A 23779-nucleotide genomic window follows, 5' to 3' on the forward strand; every position below is an offset into this window, starting at 1 on the left:
ATGAGAGTTTAGAACAACACTGACTAAAAAGGAAAATAGCATCTGGTAGGGGGAGGGGAAGAGGCGGAAGCATGGGCTTTGCTGGGAGTTGTGTTTATTATTATTTTTCTTTCTAACAACATGAAATCATAATAGATGACCCACCTCTCACCTTACCAAAAAAAAAAAAAAACAATTGAAATAAGAAAAAATAAAACATCTCCTGGCTATACATAGTTTTTCAGACCTCCCTCCATGGAAAACACAGTGACTGTCACCAAAATACCTTCTTGAAATAAAACTTCTTTTAGCTTGAAGACGTGTCTTTAAAAGAAGGAAAGAGAAGTGTTAGTGGTAGTCATGGAGGTTGTGATAATGGTGGTGATCTGTCAGATAGAATGGGTATCATGCTTATGGGCATGGATTTTGGGTGAGAAGCAAGATCCAAACACATTTTCTCTGTGCCTCAGTTTGCTCATCAGTGAAATGGGTTAGTAATAGTCCCTGCCTCTCACAGTTGTTAAGATGAAATGAGGTTAAGTATGTAAACATTTTGTAAGTGATACCTAGTAGCTGATATGTATGTGCTTGCTAATGCTGCTATTGTTGTCATTGATATCATTAATTTGAAACTTATGTCCATCTTCCCAGGAACCCAATGATATAAATGACGTTGATCCCAGTTGTGTAGAGGTTCAGAGAGGTTAAATAACTTGCCCAAGGTCACATAGCTGAGAAAAGCAGAGATGGGATTCACAGTACCTAAGCAAAGTCTGCACACTTGACCATGAAATTATTTCATTTATCAGGCGCCCAACTGGACCAACTTCCGTGCTAGGAGCCCTTTTGTCAAATGGTTTCATTTACCCTTCCCGCAACGCTGCTTCCTCAGAATAAGAACTCCCATTTTGCTGATGAGGAGACTAACACTGAGAGTGTAGGTGAATTGTTCGAAGTCATACAGCCAACTTGGTCAGAGTAGGAGATTTTAACTCTAGTCCACTTGTTTTTAAAGACTACGTCCAGCATCCAGACGAACCCCACCAAAAGCCGTCGAGAGCCTCTCTTTTCCACTCTTTCTGCTGTGTTGCCACTGACACAGCAGGAAACAAAAGTGAATGCATAGATCCTTCCTGTGCCTTTTTCATGAGTCATGAAAACGACCATCTTCAGTGATTATCACTCTATAAGTGTTACACTGCCCAAACCCCAGGCCCTTGACTTGGGGCCATTCTGTGTTTGGGGCTGCAGTTTTGTTTATAATAGCTCACCCTCCATTGAATATAGCCACATTGTGTTTTAGCCTAGGAAGAGTTTGACACTTCAGTCCGTCGTCATGGCAATGTCAGGCCAAGGAGCCTGAGTTCAGAGGTCTCACTCTGGGGGTCATCTTGAGCATCTCCCATCCTCTCTCTGAGTCCCACTCTTCTGTTCTGGAAAATGGACATAATCATAACACAGTCATGTTTAGAGAAAGATGGAAGAGAGTCTGTAGAGTGTCTAGCACCATGCATAGCAATCAGTAGACATGTCTATTATCTCCCCCACCCCCACCCCCCACCCCCATTTGCCATCTCAGTTGTGAGGGATGCAAAGGCCATAGGTCTGTCTCTGGGACAAATGGTCCTTAGCTGCATCCTGTCATCAGGAGAAGTGGCAGAGGCCCCTTGGCTCCATCTCCCCAGCTGTCACGTGATGGGAGTGAGCTAGATGAGCTCCAGGACTCTTCCAGCCCTGACTTCCAGAATTCAAATCCCAGATCGTTATTGTTTTTAAACTGTGCATTTTAAAAGAAATGAGGGCTTGGGGAGGAGAAAGGAATTCCTTTAACCCAGAGGGTCAGAGGGGGTCACTGAGGGGACAAAGACAAGGGGAAGGGAGGCGATGGGGCGGAAGGCTGCCGCGCAGGGCGGTCTAAAGATCTGAAGTCCTCAACCGGGAGGTCTGATAGATGCATTCACACACCCTTGAGTCAGCACCGGTTAGGATCAAGCCTGCCATCCAGCCTCAGACCGCAGCTTACCACCTCCTTTAGAAGTCCGGGAGGCCTACCCCACAGAGAGGCCAGTCAGGAATGAAAAGAAACAGGATGGCCTCAGATGCCAGAAGGGAGGAATTCTCGCCCTCGGTCCAGGTTGGCCTCATGACTCCCAGGGAGGGGTCAGGCTCCAAAAGGACTCAGAACTTTCCTGAAATCGAGGCATTAAGACCACACTTTGATGTGCGCGTTTGAAACGCAGTCCACATCCAAGACAGGTGAATCTGGGTAGCCAAGAACAAGGGCTTCTCTGTGGCACTTAAAGGGACCAGAAAGCAGACTGCCCCTGCAGGTGCCTTGCTGTGCATCTGTGTGGCCAGCACGCCAGGTCAGAGAGAGCCCGCAGAGGAGGGAGGCCTGGGGGCGGGAGTCTTTCCTAGTCCCAGGCTTTCTCTCCTCTTTCTTGGGGACCATGGTGAGTCGGAAGAGACATTTAATATTCATGAGCTGTGATCTCCACTTGAAGGGAGTGTGCCCTGGGGGAGATTGAAATATTAAGCAAGTGGGGGATATAGGCTTAATTGTATCCTCCTCTTCTTTTCGGGTAGAGAAGTAATGTGCTTAAAATAAAATGATGGATGGGCAGTCAGGACGGTGTGAAACCCCACTGCTATAGTCTGCACATAAGCCAGGCCAAGGGTGGTGCAGACCAGCTGCTGGGTCACATCATGCATTTAGTCACAGAGTTACTGATGTCTGCTGGTGCCGAACACTGTGCTGGTGGCAGGGGAGATGTCTGTGAACAAGGAAGGCCAGGGAGGTGAAGGAAGTAGCTCTGGCAGTTATTGAAATGGAATTGTTGGAAATGCCACTGAGTGGAAATGTGTAGGGGTGTGTAAGTGACGGGCTGGGAGAGGCCCCCTTGGAGACAGGACCTTCAAGCTGAGACATGAAGGTTGAAGAGAAAGTGGATAAAGTAGGGAGATGGGGAGCAGGGTGATGGAGCGGGGCCTTGCAAGAAGTTCAGACTGCTAAATCCTCAAGGCAGGAAAGAGCTTTCAAGGAGGTCGGAGAAAGTCATCGTGGCTGGAGAGTGGTGAGGGGTGGGAGAGAAGAGGTTGGACCCCGCAAGGTCTGGGGACCCTGGGGAGGTTGCTGTTCCTGGCAGGAACAGAAGAGAAGGCAAGTCCTTGGTGTGCAGTCTACACACAGGGACAAGCCCTGCGCAGGTGCCCAGGAGGCATGTGCATGCTTGCCTAGATCAGGGGTCAGGAAACTACTGCCCGTGGTCAAACCACACGTGCTGTCTCTTACGGCAGATCAGGTTTGACTGAAACAAAACTGTGCACCTTGGTTTAGAGATCTGTGACCTCAGAGACAGTAGAGTAGTTCCCAGAGACCCTGTATGACCCACAAAGTCAAAATATTTACTGTCTGGCCTTGCAGGGGAGAAGTTGATGACCAGCTGCTGGCATAGATGGACGAGTCTATAGGTGGGTGGAAGATCAGCCAATCAGGGAGGTCAAGGCAGATGAAAGACAGAGAGGAGAGGGCATGACCTCTTCCATGTCACCCCTCGGCCTGTAGCAGCATAGTTGTAATTCTGTTCACTCCCCAGATTTTTTGTTTCCATGTTAGTTTCCCTCACCCTTGAAAGAAGTCATCCTGCCCATCCCCGTGTTTCCAGCATCCAGCTAGAGCCAGACTTTGGCTGATACACTGAGTCAAGTGATATTTGGAAGCAGAAAAGAGTGGCTGGAGATGCTCAGCTCCATCTTAGTACCTAGAGCTTCAGAAAACATCCTGGATCCTCCCTGGGTTGGAGAAGGGGGCATGTAGACCGTTAATAAGAACATACTACGGCTGTCTCATTTCAAACCCCCAGCACCCCTGGCATCCAGACATTCTCATCACCGCTTTCCAGATGACACAGCAGAGTCCCCAGTGTTTAAGTGATTTTTGAGAAAGTGACCTCTCTTCCATAAATATTTACTGAACAGGAAAACCAGCACAAGAGGAAACAAGCTTTCACGAGTGTCACATCCCAGGCCAGCAGTTCTGCCACACACACGGCTCTTCTGTCTCCCCTCTCGATCTTCCCCAGCTGCAGGAAGGCAGGGCCCATTACTCCCATTTTACGCAAGAAGTAACTGAGGCTCCGGGAGATGAAAAAGTTTCTTTAAAGCAGGTGATTTTTAAGTGGCAGAGCTGAGGTTTGAACCAAGATCTGCCCAGCTCCAAAACTCAAGGAGCCAGTGTCCTCCAAAACATCAGATCTTCAGAACCAGTAGAAGTGCTGACATCAACATCTGTGTTGCCAGCCCTCTTCCATCTCTTCATTTCAAACAATAGTCATAACAGTCAAAACTACTGGTTATGCATGTAATGCTTTCCTCTGTTAACTCCAGTGCTTCATTGTGTTGACCCTATAGATAAGAAAAAAGCATGGAGATGTCAAGGCTCCCCAGTAAGGGATTCCAGCCATGGAAGTCTGTCTCTTAAACCCTCGAGCTGAACTGCTAATTTATGCTACCTTTTGATCATTAAGATTATCTAATAAAAACATGTGCTCTCGAGAGCTGAACAGCCTACCAGCAAAGAGATAATGAGAGAGGAAACAAAGCAAGGTGCAAAAGGAATTGCACTTCGCACAAGGCTCGGAGGGTCTCTTTAAGACGCAGTCTGGAGTGTTTGTTTACAGATCATTAGTGACTCAACAGAGGGAGAAACTAAACGCAACTTTTTCTTTGCTGCTACTGATTAAGTACCAGGGAGAAATTAAGATAAAGCAAATCTGAAATTATAATAATTATTAAGGGACTGGATTTTAATTTTAATTTCCAAGAGAGATAAAATATCCCACACTGGGTGCCTGCAACTCCCCTCCCAAGTGCTAGGATTCCCTTCTCTGGCCTCAAGGCAGCAGCCTCAGGGGTTCTGCAAAGATGACGGGGAACAAATGTGACCACAGGAGAGAGTCACACTGATATTTATCTATATTAAGCACCTGCTGTATGCAAAGCTCTGTGCTAGGCAGGAGGCAGATGGGAGTGACAATCTGGGGAAGAAGGAGTCCTTCATGGCAGGGCTCTAGAGGGCAGTGGTCCTTAAAGATGTACAGGCATGGTTTGAGGAGACCCCAGGAGGAGTGGGAGACCAGTGGTGGGGGTTGGTGAGTCTGTGAAGGCTTCCTGAGCAGTTGGACTCAGTGAAACCACATGCAGGGGTTCTGCTGCTATAAAGGTCCAGAAGGAGGGTTCTTTTGCAGTCCTGTGTGCAGACAGGTCCCATAGAAAGCTGCTCCAGGGAGTCACAGAATGGGTAGGTGGGTAGGTGTGATTCTGTGTCAAACAAGATTCTTGATTCTGGGCAGAAACAAGACAAGCTGGGAGCAGTGCTTTAAGAGGAGACTCCTGCCGTGGGATGCTTTTCAAGGCCAGGGAAGTACTCTTGGCAACTTGACCTGAGGAGAAATCAGAGTGATTTTGGCTTTCAACACCAGTCAGAAGCCCAGCCCAAATGATCCAAAAGATTGAACTGAACTTCCAACTGCTATTGGCAGGATCTTAACTGATTTCTCAGTTCAGGAGTCCAAAACCATGCATTGTAACTCGAGTTCAAGCTCATTGCTTATGAGAGAGAGCTGCACCAGCATCTTCAACCCCCAGAATTTCCCATCAGTCTTTGCGCCTTTTGCCAAGAGAACTCCTATATGGAGAGAGGGAGAGGAGAGGCCAGTTGACCTGACCCAGCAACACAGGGGCTGCCTGTTCTCCAGACTTGGTCCCCAGCCATCTTTTTCCAAATGTGGAGTGTGGGGGGTGAGGTTCCATACTTCAGAGGGTAGCTGTGATATATTCTTTCATGCATTTATGGATTTATTCATACACATTTGTTCAGCCCCTCTTACATGTCAGGTCCATGCTAAGGCACCGAGAATGCCAGCTGTGCTAGGCTTGGGGCAGTCCCTGTTCTTCAGGAATGATGGATAAATATTGATTCTCATGGCTATTATAGATGATAACCTAGTTCTTACTCACAAGTAGAGAACACCCTGTCCCTGGAAGAGATCAGCCAGAAAGTTGAGAGTCGTGATGGAGCACGGAAGGGGGTTCTCTTGGAGAGCGTGATTAAACAGACGTTTGTGCATGCTCAGTTCTCAGTCACATCTGGCTCTTTCATGACCCCATGGACTGTAGCCCACCAGGCTTCTCTGTCTACGGGATTCTCCAGGCAAGAACGCTGGGTTGGGTTGTCATTTCCTAGGCCACAGGATCTTCCTGACCCAGGGGTCAAACCTGCATCTCCTGTGTCCTCTGCAATGGCAGGCAGATTCTTTACCATTGTGCCAAAGATCAATTCTGGGGGGAAGCCAAAGAACAAAGATGGAAGTTCCCTGGTGGCTCAGACAGTAAAGAATCTGCCTGGAATACAGGAGACCTAGGTTTGATCCCTGGGTCGGGAAGGTTCCCTGGAGAAGGGAATGGCTACCCACTCCAGTATTCTTGCCTGGAGAATCCCATGGACAGAGGAGCCTGGCGGACTACAGTCCATGGGGTCACAAGAGTCGGACACGACTGAGCGCAAATATTGTTTCAAAATACAAACATATTCCAGTGTTTTTCTCCTTCAGCTTACCTGGTTCTTTGTTGAACTTCTTAACTTCCAGGGCCTCTGAAATGTTACCTTCTCCCAGTTTTCCTCAACCTCTCTGCCCATCCCTACATAGACATGTTATGCCTACCTTTTAAATCTTCTTTCTCCAAAGTTCCATAATGGACTCATTTCCCAATCTCCGCACTCTCTCCCTGACTGCGTCATTCAAAACCAAAGACTGCAAAATCTGTGTGCAGTCTGAGGCCTTTATCCCGGCCTCTGGACTAGTCTATCTAAGGATTCTGGCCGACCCCCCGCAGGCACTCAGCCTCAACACAGGTAACGCGGGGCTTGCCGCGTTCTCCCCAGAGCTGCTGCAGCTCCGGGTTTTCGGTCTCAACGGCTGGTGCCACTAGCCAGCCAGCTATTGAAGCCAGAAGCTTGGGAAACAATCTCCACTCTTCCCTGTTGCCCACATCCAGTCACCATCCTGACCATTTAACTTTGAACACTTATCCTTCCAAATCAGTCCTACTTCCGTCTCCCTACCTGCGTCTCCAGACCCGCCCCCACATTTAGACTCCTGCCTGAACCACCCTAGGAGAGGTCAGCTAGGTCCCTGCTCCCATCTTTGCTGGCTCCAGTCTGTCCTCCAGTATAATGAGTATGTGCGTGCATGCTCAGTTGCTTCAGTCGTGTCCAACTCTTTGCGACCAGAATACTGGAGGGGGTTGCCTTGCCCTCCTCCAGGGGATCTTCCCGACCTGGGGATTGAACCCACACGTCTTCCATCTCCTGCACTGGCAGGTGGGTGCTTTACCACTAGTGCCTGAGCTTCCCAGGAGGCAGATGTCATTCTGTCCCTCTCCTCTTAGAAGCGTCAGCGGCTCTGCATTGCCCTGAGATGAGTCTCAGTTCTTACTGCGGCTGGCAGCCTCTCCTAGCTTCGCATCTACAGCCCTGTTTTCTGCTTCCTCCCGCTTGCTCTCAGCCACCCCGCCCCTGGCCTCCTGGAATGTCTGCCTCACCCCAGATTGATTTCTCCTCTCAGAGACTTAGCCCAGATGTTGCTTCCTAAGGGGAGCTCTCAGATCTGGGCAAGATCGGGTTAGGGGGGTCTCTTCTCTGTGATCCTACAGCATTTGCTACCTCTGAGCAAAACACGGTGCAGTCGATAACTTCCTGCCTCTCTCTGCAACCCCTGAGCTCCTGGAGTGCTGAGCCCAGGGTTCATTCATCTCACTTCCCAGCCATCCGTCCAGGACCTGGCACAGAATTTGCAGCTCAGTAAATATAGGAGAAATGAGTGAAGGGAGGATATATTTCTTAAGAGACATTTTTATTCCTGAGGCAACAAACTGTGGTAGAGCTTTGTTGGTCTTTAGAGTCGGACAAACCTCAGTTGGACTCACAGCCTCTCCACTTTCCAGCTATCATCTCAGGCCGGACGTCTCAGTCTGAGGAGCTTAGGATGGAGGTTCTGTGCTCAGGCTCCAGAGCTGGGTTGCTTGGTTCAAATTCCAGTTCTCCCACAAAAAGAGGAGTGGGGGCCACTTCAGTTTCTTCATCCATGAAAATGGCAGGTTTGCAAGATTGACAGGCCACAGAGCTAGAAAGCACCATACTAGCGTTTGCCAGGAATGTTCTTGGAGTTTTATTATACCCTCCCTTCAAAGCTGCGACAGCTGGAACGGTCTCACAATGCCAACCGTGGTCATAACTCTGATGAGGTCCACACGTTTTAGAATATAAGTAGAAGCAGTGGGCAGCCCAGTAGCTCGTGTGAACGCTCTGATAACCCCTGAGTTGAGCTGCTTTTCCAAACCAAGTCCCTGCTTCCACTAGCTTCCTTTCTGGGAGGGAGCCTAATTAACTAGTAGCTGGAAAGGACTGCAGGTAGGCCACCCACCCCCCCACCCACCCCCACCCCCCCACCCTGCAAGGCAGAGAATTCAAAGGGAAGTGGAGAAACTGTGTAAATAACGCTGCTTTAAGGGGCATTTAAGCCAATGGTCTTTGTTAAGGAAATTGATGGCTTTGTAAGTACTGCCTCTGAAGGGAGTACTTGAGTTGATGGTCCCCCATCTCCCCTCGTAAATTCCCTAATGGACTCTGGGCCCGGAGGCTGGGCCCACGCCTGTTCAATCCCTTGCCAACAAAAACTCAGATTCCCCTTAAAAATTTTTTTTAAGGTTTAACCAAAATATGAGTTACCGAGCTGGTACAGTTTAACTGGCAGAAAGTAGCAGAGACAGATTGTTTCCTTTAGGGAAGGGGAGGCTCGTGATCCTTTGCAGAACCTTGCAGAATCTTTCTGCGTGTTAGGCGCATGCTATGCATTTTCTATACAGCTTCTCATTTTTATCCTCCTAACGTCTGGGAAGAGTCATTATTTCACCAACTGCCAAAGAAGAAACTGAGAATCCAAGATGAAGCACGCTGCTCATCAACACCCAGCTAATTAGTGGAGAGCAGGGATGTGACCGCAGTTCCATGAGCCCCCTGAGCCCCCAAGTACCACAGAATTGCTGGGCATCTGAGAGAATCAGATCAGCTTGTCTCATTAGCTCCTCCTCACCCACATCCACACAAAAGACGGGAACTGGGCAGCAGGGGCAGATGGGAGGGTATGGATTTTGGAATCAAGCTAATCAGGGTTTGAGCCTTAAAACCTTAGGTAATGCCTTAACCTTTCTGCACATCAATTTCCTTGTCTGTTAAATGGGAATAATGATTGCACCAAATACATAGGGCTCTTCTAGGATTAAATGACACTGCATATTTAAAAACATTTAAGTATGTCATTCACTTGGCAAATACGCTTATTTCATGGTAGCTATCATTTTCTGTTTGTTTTTACTGAAGTGTAGCTGATTTACAATGTTGTATTAATTTCTACTGTACAGCAAAGTGATTTGGTTATACACACACACATATAGATAGATATACATTCTTTTTAATGTTCTTTTCCTATGGTTTACCATAGGATATTGAATACAGTTCTCTGTGCTATAAGATCTTATAGTTTATTCATTCTATAAAGAATAGCTTACATCTGGATGGTTTGTTGTTGTTCAGTTGCTAAGTTGTGTCCAACTCTTTGCGACCCCATGGACTGCAGCATGCCAGGCTTCCCTGTCCTTCACTATCTCCCAGAGTTTGCTGAAACTCATGTCCATTGAGTCAAGGATGCCATCCGATCATCTCATCCTCTGTGACCGTCTTCTCCTCCTGCATGGTAGCTATTATTTCAATTAGAGAAGTTGAGGAATCCTGAGTGGATTGCTGAAGAGATTTTCCAGAGAAATGTCTGGTTAAATATGGATGGAGAATGGAGACTAATAACAAAAAAGCAGGGTTAGGAATTTGAGGGCGGGGGTGGGCTTCTGCAGGGCAAGGGGCGGGGAGAGCAAAGGGAATCTGGCCCATTTAGGAGATGGCCATGATCTCAGCCTGCCTAGAGCTGAAACTGCAGTACACTAGAAAGAAGGCTGCAGATGCAGACTGGAACCAGGTTATGCCTCATCAGCTGTTATCAAGCCTCTGTCTCGGTACCTTCTGAGGTAGCTAATTTTATTATCAAACCAACTGCAGTTTGTTGGAAGAGTTTTCTGCTGTGTCCCCTCTGAGCCTCCTCTTCTTCAGATTAAGGATCTTCATACCTGTGTGAGCACTGCTTCCTGATGACGCCTGCCTTGGGCCCCATCCACTGACTGTATCCTGGTTCATCAATTCAGTGGTCCAGAACTGGTCTGTCCAGCCATCTTTAGGACCAGAGGGGGCTTCTCTGACCTCTGTTCTGGAATCTTACTGCCTTTTTGTTAGTAAGGTAATCTGCAATCTTACATTCTTGTTTGGGCCAACACCTTCTCCAGTTGGTAGAAACAGATCCCAGGGTGACTGCTACTCTTTGAACCTTTTTTTGAGCATGAATAGTTATGCTGACCCTTATCTGTCATCTCTGATCAAAAACAACAGGGATTTTGATATTTTCAAATATTCCAGGTTAGCTCTTAAAACTGAGGACCAATGGTCCTTCTTTTCTTTCTTTCTTCCTCCTTCCATCTCTTCTTCCCATCTTTCCTTCCTTCTTCCCCCTCTTCTTTCCTTATTGGGAGGAAAGAGACAAAAATATATATACACGTTTCTAGAAAAACAAATTCAGTGCAATAATACACATGAAACATATAGATTCAAGGTAACATAACACGAGTGGCCCACTCATCCTGCAAGATAAAGGAAACTTGTCTGAGTGCCGTTCCGCCCCTTGACTGGGCTTCTCTTTGTCAGAGCACTGCGGCACGTATCCTAACCTGGAGACTGAGCAAGCTGTGGTTTAAATGCCGCATCCTCTTGGTCTGATCTCAATCATATGGCAAGAGGACAGCCTTCAAGGCTGGCTAAACCAACCAGGGCTCAGGGTGGAAGGGATCCATTTTTGACACTCCAGCTTCTTGCATCGGAACCCTACCAAGAATCTAACACACTGTCTTCACCCTAGTCCCAATTTATGCCAGACTAGGGTGACTGGCTTAGCTTCACGTGGTGCCTTCAGTCCCTCAGCTACTGTTAGCCTAGACTTGTCTAAAAGCCCCTCTTCTCCGGCATCTTGAGGATGCCTTAGAAGACTGAGGGGCTGCTTGTTTTGCTGGATTGAAGAACAGATGCGCGTGTGTGTACCTACCAGCTTTTATTTGCACTGTTTTGCTTTAGGGTCACATGCATGGATTTCTCACAGTCCGATTCAATTTCTGTTTATATTGCATATTCCCAATAGTTATATAATGAACCTTAGTTAGCCAATCAGAACTCTTGGCCTGTAACAATGAACTGTGCAGCATTCAAGGAGAGTTACTTAAACTTTCTGAAACTCAGTTGCTGTATTTGCAAAACAAAGCATGTAGACTTGATAATTTCAAAGGACTTTTACAGTGTTAAACCTTTATTCATTCATTCAGCCAACAGTTCATAACTGTCTTCTGTATTCTGAAATTGGAATGCAGTAGTGGGCAAAATAGCGTTTGTTCCTGCTCTCATGGAATAGCCATTTTGTTTTATAGAAAATGCAATGGTCATTACTAAACTTTGAAGAAGCAATGCAATGTTATGTAGAAAATAAAATAGACCAGTGGAGTAGAGAAACTGGAGTGAAGTTAGCATGATTAGAGAAGTCTTCATTAGGCAGGTGATGGTTGAGGGGAGACTGACGTGATGAATTGGAAAAGCCAAGTGATGCTTTGGGAGATGAGTTCTAGATTGTACCTGTGATAATAAAATGTAGAAACAACACCATGCTTGAGTATTTTCCATAACACTATTTGATCATTACAACCACTTTCTGTAATGGGTAGAAAAAGTAATATTGTCATTTTTTAGTAAACAAAAAGAATGGAACCCACAATGATGATGTATGTTGCCCTGTACCAAATAATCTGGTGAGCTTCAAATTTGGATTTCCGGTTCCTCTTCCATATACTTTTTGTTATACATTTTCTTCCACATTCTTTGGAGAGTTCTTCTGCACTCTTCTTAGTTTTAGTTTTGCTGAACATACTTCCCCATCTTCAGACTGAAGAGTGGATTTAATAATTAAAAGAAAGCTAAAAAAAATCAAATACATTTTTAGAGTGACTTAGTTGAAGGGAATCATAAAACTGATTTAACTCTTTTTCAGTCAAAGGGAAACTGCAGCCCTGAAAGGGAAATGCCATGGTCAAAGTCATGGGTATATTAGTGGACATCTGAAACTCCAGTACTTTGGCCACGTGATGCTAAGAACTGACTCTATGGAAAAGACCCTGATACTGGGAAAGAGTTAAGGCAGGAGAAGAAGGGGACAGAGGATGAGATGGTTGGATGGCATCACCGACTCAATGGGCATGAGTTTGAGCAAGCTCTGGGAGTTGCTGATGGACAGGGAGGCCTGGCGTGCTGCAGTCCATGGGGTCGCAAAGAGTCAGACAGGACTGAGCGACTGAACTGATTTTAGATATCAGTTTTCTTGACCAGTAAGCTGATCATGAGGAAGTGCCCTCTTTCTTTTTTTTCTTTTTTCTTTCTTCTCTCTCTCTCCCTCTCCCTTCCTCTCCTCTTTCCCCCCTGGGCCCCCACTTTTGTTTGGACTGATGAGATCACATTGAAACCCCTGACACTTTGTTTGTACTTTGCTATCTTTTTGTTGTTGTTTTTATTGCTCTCCCTGTCTTTAATTTTATTCATTTTTTAAAAATTAACTTTTTTATTTTAACTGGAGGCTAATTACTTTACAATATGGTAGTGGCTTTTGCCATACATTGACATGAATCAGCCACAGGTGTACATGTGTTCCCCATCCCAAATCCCCCTCCCACCTCCCTCCCCGTCCCATCCCTCTGGGTTGTCCCAGGGCACTGGCTTTCAGTGCCCTGTTTCATGCATCGAACTTGGACTGGTGATCTATTTCACATATGGTAATATACATGTTTCACTGCTATTCTCTCAAATCATCCCACCCTCACCTTCTCCAACAGAGTCCAAAAGTCTGTTCCTTATATCTGTGTCTCTTTTGCTTGTACTTTGCTATCTTTTATCATCTTTCTTTTCTGTTACCTTTTTTTTTTCAGACTCTGCATATGAATGCTTCAGATAGGTTTTCTGCATTTATTATTAGCTTATATCATCCAAAACAAATCTCATTTTGTTATTTCCTGTTCATACTTCTAAAGGCCTTCAGGTCCTGGGTATCACCCTTCTTCTGTCTGTGCTTAGAATGTCTGTCCTATTTCATGATCACTGTGTCATTCACTGCAGTGCTAAATTTTACCCCTTCTTTCATTTATGAGATAGCATTGAAACCCAAAAGAGACTCAGCTGAAAATCATTCAGGGCTTTGAACATCCTTCTCTGTGGGATGTATTGTCATTTATTAGGATCACTATCTTTGATTACAGTCTTTTTTAGGCCATTTAAAAAAACTATACTAAATTCAAACTGATGTAAATGTATCTTCAAGTTCCAATTCATAAGCCCATCAAATCTCTTTATTAAATTTCATCTTAGTAGGCACCACCTTTTCTATCCAGATATTCCATTTCTTTGCAGATTCAGTCAAGAAAGAAAATAAAACAATATATAGGACAGATGGTGAGGCAGGAAGTCTCATGGGAAGAAAATAATATGGGATGATTTAGATAGAATTGGATTTTGCCCCTTAATATGTGCTTGATTTATAATATGATATCACTCTAATTAACATTTTCATAAAAAAAAATCATTCTATAGTGCAATCTGCAGAACAGATTCAAGTCAGGTTTGAGACTTCTTCATTACAGTCAGTAACAGAGATTCTGAAACTCTAAAAAACGTTGTTAATTCATAATTTACTGAGTACCTGCTCCAAGACTGACATTGTTCTAAGAATTAGAGGTGCAAAAAGAAATGTGACTGGACCAGCCCAGAAATATCTCACAATCCAAGAGTGATACATATTCACTCACTCATTCATTCATTTGTCCTTAAATATCAATTATGTAATATGGGGAGGTGGTTTTCTTGATCCTACAGAAAGAGGCACATGTTGAGATAGTCTTCCAAGAAATTTATGTTATCTAGAAGAAGGAGAACAATAATAAATATACTTTATTTTTAGATAGTGACTAATGCTGTGAAGAAATAAGATTGTGTGCTACATTCTAATGGGGATGGAGGAATAAGATGTGAACTTACTGTAAGAAGGCAGAGTTATTATTAGAGGAAGCCCTAAGTGATGAAAAGAAACTTGCCCTCCTGGGAAAAGCCACAGTGGGAAAAAGTATTCCAGGTAAAGGAAATAGCAAGTTTGAGTTTTCTGAACACTGGCAAGTTTGGCTTATTTAAGGAACAGGTACTTGTTGAATGATTGGATATATGGATGGATAGATGGATGAATATCTGAATAGATGGATATATATCAGGATGGAGGAATGGATGAATATCTGGATGAATGGATGGACGGGGGGTTGAATGAATGGAAGCTAATAAGAAGGATAATAGTGGAAAATGGTTAGATGGAGTGGTGCCTTGCTGGGAGGCAGTCTTTGCATTTTGTTCGGTGTGACATGGGAAGCCCCTGAAGTGTTCGTGGAGAGTGGCCTGATGTGGCTTACGTTGTTGGAAGAGCCCTCTAGCTGTGCGCTAGAAGGGGGAAGTCTGGGAAGCAGACACGGGAGATAAACTGGTTAAATAAATAAGTGATGCCACAGTGATGGTGGCTTGGATTAAGCGTGTTGGTGATTGGACAGCAGTGGCTCTTTTTGGAACATCCTGAGACGAAAGAACCTACAGGATGTGTTCATGAACTGTATGTGGTATTAGAGGGTGGACGGAAAAAAAAAAACAAACAGGAGAGATGACTCGGAAGATTTTTAGTTGGGCCATTGTCGGGCAATGTTATCATTTACTAAGATGGGTAAAAAAGAAATTTGGGAAGAAGCCATTTCTTGCGTTTTAGACATGTTGATTTACTGATGACTTTAAATAGGTATTTAAGTAGAGATGTCATTGCAGGAGGCTGGGACGCAGAGGTCATATCTAAAGAGATGTTTGAGTCATCGGTGCATCAGTCCTTTACATTTTTATTTAAATATTGGGACTAGATGAGACAATGCAGACAGATAGGAAAAGGGAGCCCGAGACCTTGCCCTGAAAACTGGCAGCGTTCAGCAGGGGGAAGCAGAGGTGGGAGATGAGTCTGTGTGGGAAGGTCTGACAGCTGGAGGGGGACTAGGATGCATGTTTTCATGGAATCCGGGGGAAATGCTTTGGGAAGGAAGGAATGAATGACTTCTTCATGTTTCAGGACTGTTGGATATTGTAGTTGGTTTTGGCAACATTGAGTCAGTGGTGATCTTGACAAGGCCGTTTTCTGTGTGTGTGTGTGTGTGTGTGTGTGTAAGGGAGGTGAGTTCGGAAGCTAGATGGGAGAGAACTGGAGTGAATTGTCAGAGAGAAAGTGGAAAATGCAAGTTTAGATAGTCCTCAGTCGATTTCACTATGAATCATGGGAAGGGAAATGTGACCAAAGAGGGGTTTTATTTTTTAAAAACAATTTAAAATGTACATTGCTTACTTTTTTAATTAAAAATTTGCCTGGCAATATCCTGCTTTGCTGGTTTGGAAATAGAGAATCATAACTCAGGGAACAGAGTGAAATAGTTTTGGCTGGACAGCAGTGATGCGGAAGAGTGACAGATGAGGGTTCATGGAGCTGAAGATGCTGGGATTAGATCTTGACAGAAGACTTGTAGGCAGGGACTAGCCTTTCATGCTAAGGAGATAAGATGGGAGTGGGCAACTCTGAGGTGTGAGTTCTGGAGAGGAACTCTATGCTTTTAGAGTAGAGGTAAGGTTGGAATTGAGAATAGATAGGCAGGTTGGAGCTGGATGACAAAAGGACTTGAGCACTAGATGGGGAGGCTCAGATTTTGCAGGAGTCAATTGAGAATTTCAAACTGGACCAGATTTACATTCTAGATGAATCACTATAGGCTGCTTTGTGAGAAGGTGTTGAAGTGAGGAGGACCCGAAGCCACGGTGAAAGGGTCGTCGGTGGTGACTGGTCCCTTGGAAGATGCTCTCTGTGACCGTGGAGGCGGCGTGATCATTGGAGACCCCACCCAGATTCACTCTTCCTCTCCTCGCACTTTAGATTTGCTCAATGGTGCCTGGTTGTCACAGGGAAACGCAGAGAAGGATTTCTGGACTACTTTGGTAGATGGCCAACCCTGAAAGGAACCAGAAACCCACTTAAGCTCCTCAAATTCAGTAGACCTAATCGGCATCTGAAGCTTGTTAGCGGGTTCATGGTTCTTTAGAAGCCCTTCACCACCCTGACTTTTGTACTCTGAACAGGCTGATCTGGTGGTGGAAGTTAAGAAAAAACCTTGGTTTGAATAGAATGAGGTGAGGTCAGTGATGTGGGTTTGACTTGAAGTCTTTAAAATATAGGCAATGTAAAGTCGAGATATTTCTGTTCCAGTGGAAACATTTGCCAGGATAGCCACCAGACCGTCTCAAGCTTCCCCTTTATAAACCTTTGGGGATTAATTACTTACTCCATCCAATTTCCTCCATTCCAAGAAGATATTATTTGGACACAAAGATTGTGCATTTTTTGGTCTCTTTTTGTTGTTGTTTGGGTGAACTGTTATGTGGCATGAAGCTTGTTGTGGTTGGACCCATCCCTAAACAAACAGCTGAACTTAAAAAAGAAAATAATATTTTTTCTGAAAAAAATAGTCATCATTGGACTGACAGAGAATATCCTGATGCCAATCCTGTTCCCTCAGCTGGAAATAGAAACAGATGCTAATTTCTCAAAAGTTGACCCATCTTCAGAGATGGGAAGTTGAGAAAGACAGGTAAATCTACCCATCATTTGGAAGGCAGGCCGCCAAAAAAGGTGTGCGTTCAAATCCCTGTGTCTTCATTGAGACCTAAGTCAAATCTGTCATCTGTCTCCTATTGCTTGTAACTCTCATTTCTCCATCTGCAGGTAGTTTTTTTTTTTCCCTTATTGGACTGTTGACTTAGTAATCCCAATAGCTTCAGGCTTACTAAGCCAGTACCAGGGGCTATTGTGAAAACAGAAACCAGAGATTCTCAAAAGTGATAGTGAACTTGGATAAAGATACCCTTTGGATGCCATAATTATATACTGAAAACTTGATATAATAAGGTGGCATGGTACAGTAGAAAAGGAATTGTATTATGGGTTTAAGAACTAATGTTCTAGTCTTGTATCTCCCAGAAACTTTTTCTGAAGCCTTCAGAAAATGACTTCAGCTTTATGAGCCTCAGTTTTCCCATACATAAAATGAAATAATTGCTTTCGGCTCCAGAATCATCAGCATCATGGTCACCATGATCAGAGGCCATTTTTCAATCACGTTTTATGTTTTAAGTGCTTTACTTGTGTTTACCACTAGTCTGTAAGTTCTGTGGGGATCTCAAGGATTCTACTGGTATAATAAATTACCAAAGTTTCTAATCAAGCTAAGTTAATTAACATTCTCCAATTGGATTGAAATAGTTCTGGTCTAAGTAATTATTCTCTTTTTCCTTAGGTTATTACTTCCCCCACCCTTTTTTGTTTGTTTTAGTTGACTTTGTTTCTGGCTATTTAAATTGAAAATAGCCCATGCACTCTCTTCAATCATTTCTATTCCTGAAGATGCCCTAGGATCTAGGGCTGTGTAAATAAAAAGTAGACATTTCAGAAATTTGAGCAAACTCTGGGAGATAGTGAAGGACAGGGGAGCCTGGCACGCTGCAGTCCATGGGATCGAAAAGAGTAGGACACGACTTAGTGACTGGGTACCAAATTTCTAATTAAGAAGACTTCTCCAGCCCCTACCTCACCCCAGTATCATCACGGTTAAGAATAAGTCCTGTGCCTTTAAGACTTGCATCACTTTCCATTGCTGTCTATCATGCTGTTTGAGTATACCCAGCACTTTGTCGAGGCATTCTAAAAGGTAATCTTGTTTTCCTTTTCCATATGGGGAAACTGAGGCACAGGGAGGTGAAATACCAAGCCCATGTTCACCCAAGAATCAAGGACAGATAAAGAGCTTGAATCCAGGGTTTCTGACTTCAAGGATGAGAGCTTTTAACAATAGTTCAAATAACAGCCTTTGCTTATACTTAAAAGTAAATTTGTCTCATTTCTCTGAGACCCGGCTTGTTAAGGTTTCGATAAGGTATGGCAGTCCCTGCTTCTCCTAAATAGTGTCCTTCAGACATGCTTCAGGGGAACAGGCAAGGGAGTTCATCTTGATGCTCCAGACTGATGGGAATTGAAAATTAAGTCAGTGAGAAGCAGCATCAGCTGTGTCTGTCCACTTACAGAGCGTCCATCTGTGGGCTCCTGGAGCTGAGCTCACCCCTGGCAACTGGAAACAGCCAGGGAAGAGAGACTTGGCTGTGTCTCCCCACCTACATCAAGTCTCCTAGCTGGCTGGAGCAGATTCCTAAGTCTGTCACTGCGTGAAAGGAAGGGAGTCTGAAGTGGAGAGTTGCCTGGGGTCACGGCAAGCTGGGGTGAGACGGAGTAATCAGACTACCCCCTGGAATTCCACTCTAAGCAAGTCACTGCTCCCCTCCCTTCACCCCAAGACCCAGTCGAAAGAAACGCTTCACAGTGCACAGAGCCTCAACTATATTGGGACAAGAATATGTGCACTGAGGGTACTGAATTTTCCTCATTCATTCATTCATTCAGCAAGTATTTGTTTTCAGAATACCCCTCCCGGTGGGATGTATCATCACCAATGCCACGTAGCTACTACTGGAGAAGACAGAGGGGCAGGGCGATCATTTGACCTTGGTACTGACTTCAAACTCTTTTTCCCTGCAACCTGCTCAGCTCCCCGCAGAAAGCATTCAAGAAGCACTGAGGAAATTGGGGTCATGAAAGCAGGAAGGCCGGTTTTGTTTGACTGTTTTGTTGCTGCCTTTGTTTTTCCTGGCCCACACATTTGTATTCCATTCCTCACCCCGCTTTCTTCGGCAGTGGGGGCAAGGGAGTAGAGAGGGAGAGAGAATTCCCTCGATGAAGACTGGCGGACGCAGCTGAAGGGCCCCTGGGATGCTCATAGCAAGAGAAACTGTAGAGCAGAGTGCAGGGATGTTATTCAAAAAAAGGGACTCTCAGTAGCTTTGTCAGCAGAATCTTGAGGGGAAAACAAGTCCCTTTCTCTCTCCCCTCCTCCCTCCCACGCCCCTCCCTCTCCCCCATCTCTCAGTCTCTCTTCCTCCCAGCTTTAGCCTCCTTTCCTCTCTCTCCTTTCAGGCTCCCTCTGCCTATCTATCTATCTACTATCCTCCTGCTAGGAGCCACTGCCTATCTAAGTGCATATTGCCCTACCTGTGTCTGCCTCTGCCTCTCCTCCAGAGCCTACAGGATGCACTAGCTCTAAGCAGACAGACAGATTGAGGTCTTCCACATAATCAGGAAGGAACCAGCCTTCATAAGAACTCAACTCTAGCTCCAGTTCCTGCCACTGTGCGGTCTCTTTGAGGAAATAAATCAATGTACCCTAGAAAGCAGATCATATGCAATCTTCCCATCATAATCTCACCCTATTTGTCTTCATATTAGAGGAGAAGGGAGGTGGTACCAAGAGTCAGACAACCTCATGACCTTATGCTCAAGGGGGTGTGCCTTCATGATCCTGTAGATAAGATGTGCAGGGGAAGATCTCTCTGCTTGATATAGAAAGTCCAGGCTCCTGCTTCTAGGCCTCCACCAACTGGCTCTGTTGCCTGGAGGCAAATAAATGCCTTGCCTCTTTGCTCCTACGGTTTTCAGTTTTCCATTCAATAAAATGGGGGAAGGGTCTGGGATGGTACACCTCATCACATGAAACCATTGCAACAATACTGGATAGATATTATTATCCATCCTTTTTGAATGAGGGAAGTGAAGTTCAGAGAGGTTAGGTTATTTAAGCCCTGTGGCACTTGTGTATGGCAGAATTAGCACTTGAAGCTAGCTTTGTTGTTGTTCAATCGCAAAGTCATGTCTGACTCTTTGTGACCCCATGGACTGCAGCACGCCAGGTTTCCCTGTCCTTCACTATCTCCCAGAGATTCCTCAAACTCATGTCTATTGAGTTGAAGATGCCATCCAACCATCTCATCCTCTGTCACCCCCTTTTGCTCTTGCCTTCAATCTTTCCTAGCATCAGGATCTTTTCCAGTGAGAAGGCTCTTCACGTCAGGTGGCCAAAGTATTGGAGCTTCAGTATCAATTTTTCCAATAAATATTCAGAGTTGATTTCCTTCAGGATTGACTAGTTTGATGTCCTTGCTGTCAAGGGACTCTCAAGAGTCTTGAACCTGGCTTTGCCTGATGCCCAAAACCTATGCCCTATGCAGTTCCCTTTATTGGGAGTAAAGTCTGGATGGATGACTTGCTACTCTCAGATCAGGGTGAGTTTTATTATTTGTGAGTGGGCCACATTGACCAAGAAGTTGGAGCTCCTGAGAAGTGCTGAGCCTGTATTCTTTCTGTACTTCAACTGCCAGGCATGCTACTGGTCACTGGAGTCCTCAGCTGGCTTAAACTCATCCTTAAATAATTGAATTATAACGGATTGATTTATTCTGGCTCTTTTGATAGTATTTCACTATGTAAACTGTTTGCAGAAATAAACAAGGGATTTTGGAGCTTGGAAGGGGCTCAAAATTCTGCTGCCCCTGAATTCAATGATTCCTTTTTTCAGATAGTCAGCATCACAGAAATTCAAGTCTTAGTTCTACTTCACCCAGGCTCTTTCCATTTGAAGGAATGCCTCTTGAAAGTGTTTCAAATGAATACTGATTTTACAAGCTGATTCAATTCAGCCACTTAGGAATAAGTTAAACCCTTACGAGAAGAGTATTTTTTTCTCTTGACCATTATTTTAAGATATACACTGTGTGTTTATGTCCATTTCTTATTAAAGTTGTATGGCTATCTTGAGAGGTTGTCCTTGCTGGTTTCTGTACTACAGATAGGAAGCCAGAGGGTGAGAACTGAAGCTGATTGTGCAAAGTTACATACCTAATATGCATTTCCCTGGTGGCTCAGACAGCAGAGAATCTGTTTGCAGTGCAGGAGAACTGGGTTCGATCCCTGGGTTGGGAAGATCCCCTGGAGAAGGGAATGGCAGCCCATTCCAGTATTCCTGCCTGAGAAATCCCATGGACAGAGGAAACTGGCAGGCCACAGTCTATGGAATAAGGAAGAGTCGGACACAACTGAGCAACACGCACACACACACCGCTCCCAAGTACGAGGGGCAGAAACCAAACCCTGGTTTTAAATGAGGCTTCACTCTCTATTCTTTTAGAGTGAGTCAGGGAAGAATGTCCTAGATCAAGCGGCATTCTAAGGGTGGCCATAAACTCTGCGATACTTAGATTTTCTCAGGAGAGGTGCCTCTTGCCTGGGCAGAATTTATACTAACGTTCTCTCCCACTCTCCAAGTGTACTATTTGAAGGAGCTGCTACATGAAAATGTGATGGCAGTACAGCGGGATGAGTATTAAGACGGTGAAGTGAACTGAAAGTCGCTCAGTTGTGTCCAACTTTTTGCGATCCCATGGACTCTAAAGTCTATGGAATTCTCAAGGCCAGAATACTGGAGTGGGTAGCCTTTCCCTTTGCCAGGGGATCTTCCCAACCCAGGGATCAAAACCAGGTGTCCCACGTTGCAGGCAGATTCAGGCTAATTGCAGGCGGATTATGATGGGGATCTTTGTAAAATAGGAACCCACACAGGAGGGAGTACTTAGCTTTCCTAGAGGAATTGGGAAAGTGTACCTGGCAAGATGATCGCTTTTGGACAGCTACCTCCAGATTTCTCCTTGTGTTATTCTATTCTGAAACACCAAGAAGCATGTACTGTATAGGTCCTACCTGCTTCGAAGGCATCCAGCTATACATGTATATGTATAGCCGTTCACCTGAAACTATCACAACATTGTTAATCGACTATGTTGTTGTTCAGTTGTTAGGTCATGTCTGACTCTGTGATCCTATGGACTGCAGTGCGCCAGGCTTCCCTGTCCTTCACTATCTTCCAGAGTTTGCTCAAACTCACATCCACTGAGTCGGTGATGCCATCCAACCATCTCATTCTCTGACATCCCCTTCTCCTCCTGCCCTCAATCTTTCCCAGCATCAGGGTCTTTTCCACTGGATTGACTATAGCCCAATAAAAGTTAAAAGTTAAAAAAAAAAATTTAAAAAAAGAAGGCATCCAACTAACTCTGTTTCCCTTGAGTTTTGTTCTTGCAGCTCAGTGAGAATCATTGCAGCCAGCTGCAGCTTTAAACTGTCCCAAGCAGAACTCCTGGCTATGATTTGAGTTACATAGGAGCTTGAGAACTCATTTGGCCTTTAACTGAAATACCTAAGATATCCAGCAAATATCTAGAAGATAGCACCTTAGACAGGAAGGGCTCCTGGAGTTTCAGCAGTTTCGCCCCTTCAATGATGATTGAGCCCAGAAGAGGGAAAGAGATTTGTCTAAAGGAACAGAGCAATTTAGTTACAGACCTGGGACTGAAGCCAGAGGCTCTCATATAACAGTTCACTCTATGTCAGACTGTAATCCTATTTACAGTTAAATAGTCAAAATAGTCAGTTTAAGACTATGAAGTGCGGCAGTGGCAGATAACGTACCTAGAACTTGGACAGTGAAAGCCCGAGTTTAAAATCAGGATCCGGCATGAACACATTTCACGACCTTGGGCAAGTTATTTAAGACATGCAGGATTTCAGTTTCCCAATCTAGAAAACTAAACCAATAATTTAAATAATATCTTTCTCCCAAGGGTACTGTGTTGCTCACAAGAGGTATGAAGGTGGAAGTCTTTGTTAATGTGCGTGTGTGTTATGTAGTAAAAATCACATAATATAAGATCTACCCTCTTAAATTTGTAAGTGTACATACAGCTTTTTTTAATCTATCGTCACAGTATTGTACCTCAGATCGCTAAAACTTATTCATCTTGCATAACAAAGCTTTATACCGTTTGAACAGTGGATTTGAAATCTCAACCCCGCCTCTTCCAGGCCCTGGCAGTCACCATTCTACTCTCTCCTTCTGTGAGTTGGCTTTATATGCATCATATAAGTGGAATCGTACGATGTTTCTCCTTCATGTAATGTCCTCCAGATTTACCAGTGTTGCCTCCTATGGCAAGATCTCCATTGTAAATAACAGTCAGTGGTGACCATCCGTGACTCACAGCCTGAATAACAGTCAGTGGTGACCATCAGTGGTGGGCTTGACTGTGCTGATGATTCTGTGTATCTGATTCCATAACTGCTGGTGGGAGTCAGGGCCAAAGAACAAACACTGATCTGTTCTGTCCCTTCTATGTCTGTCTCCCGCAGATGAACCCAGCCGGTGCTATTTCCATGATGGTGACGGGGTATGTGAGGAGTTTGAACAAAAAACCAGCATCAAGGACTGTGGTGTCTACACCCCCCAGGGGTTCCTGGATCAGTGGGCATCCAATGCTACAGTGTCCCACCAAGACCAGCAGTGCCCAGGCTGGGTCATCATCGGCCAACCAGCAGCGTCCCAGGTAAGCGCCCAGCCGTGCATGACATTTCCTGCAGACATTCCAAATCGCTGCTCTGCCCCTCAAGGTTGCGCATCACAAAGGCAGTGTCACTGGACATGGCCACTTGACCATACCTCTGTTGGGATT

At 45.0% G+C, this 23779-nt stretch overlaps 1 protein-coding gene across 1 annotated transcript in view; it reads left to right on the plus strand.

The window, feature by feature from the left end:
- The window catches only part of PAPPA (pappalysin 1), a 263068-nt gene that overhangs the window by 127630 nt on the left and 111659 nt on the right, over positions 1–23779 (plus strand). Inside the window, exon 11 of the mRNA XM_040238522.1 lies at positions 23460–23653. Within this exon, the coding sequence (XP_040094456.1) occupies positions 23460–23653 (194 nt within the window). The remainder of the gene's footprint in view (positions 1–23459; positions 23654–23779) is intronic.

Source organism: Oryx dammah, unplaced genomic scaffold (genome assembly GCF_014754425.2).
Source record: "Oryx dammah isolate SB20612 unplaced genomic scaffold, SCBI_Odam_1.1 HiC_scaffold_1, whole genome shotgun sequence".
Taxonomy (NCBI): domain Eukaryota; kingdom Metazoa; phylum Chordata; class Mammalia; order Artiodactyla; family Bovidae; genus Oryx; species Oryx dammah.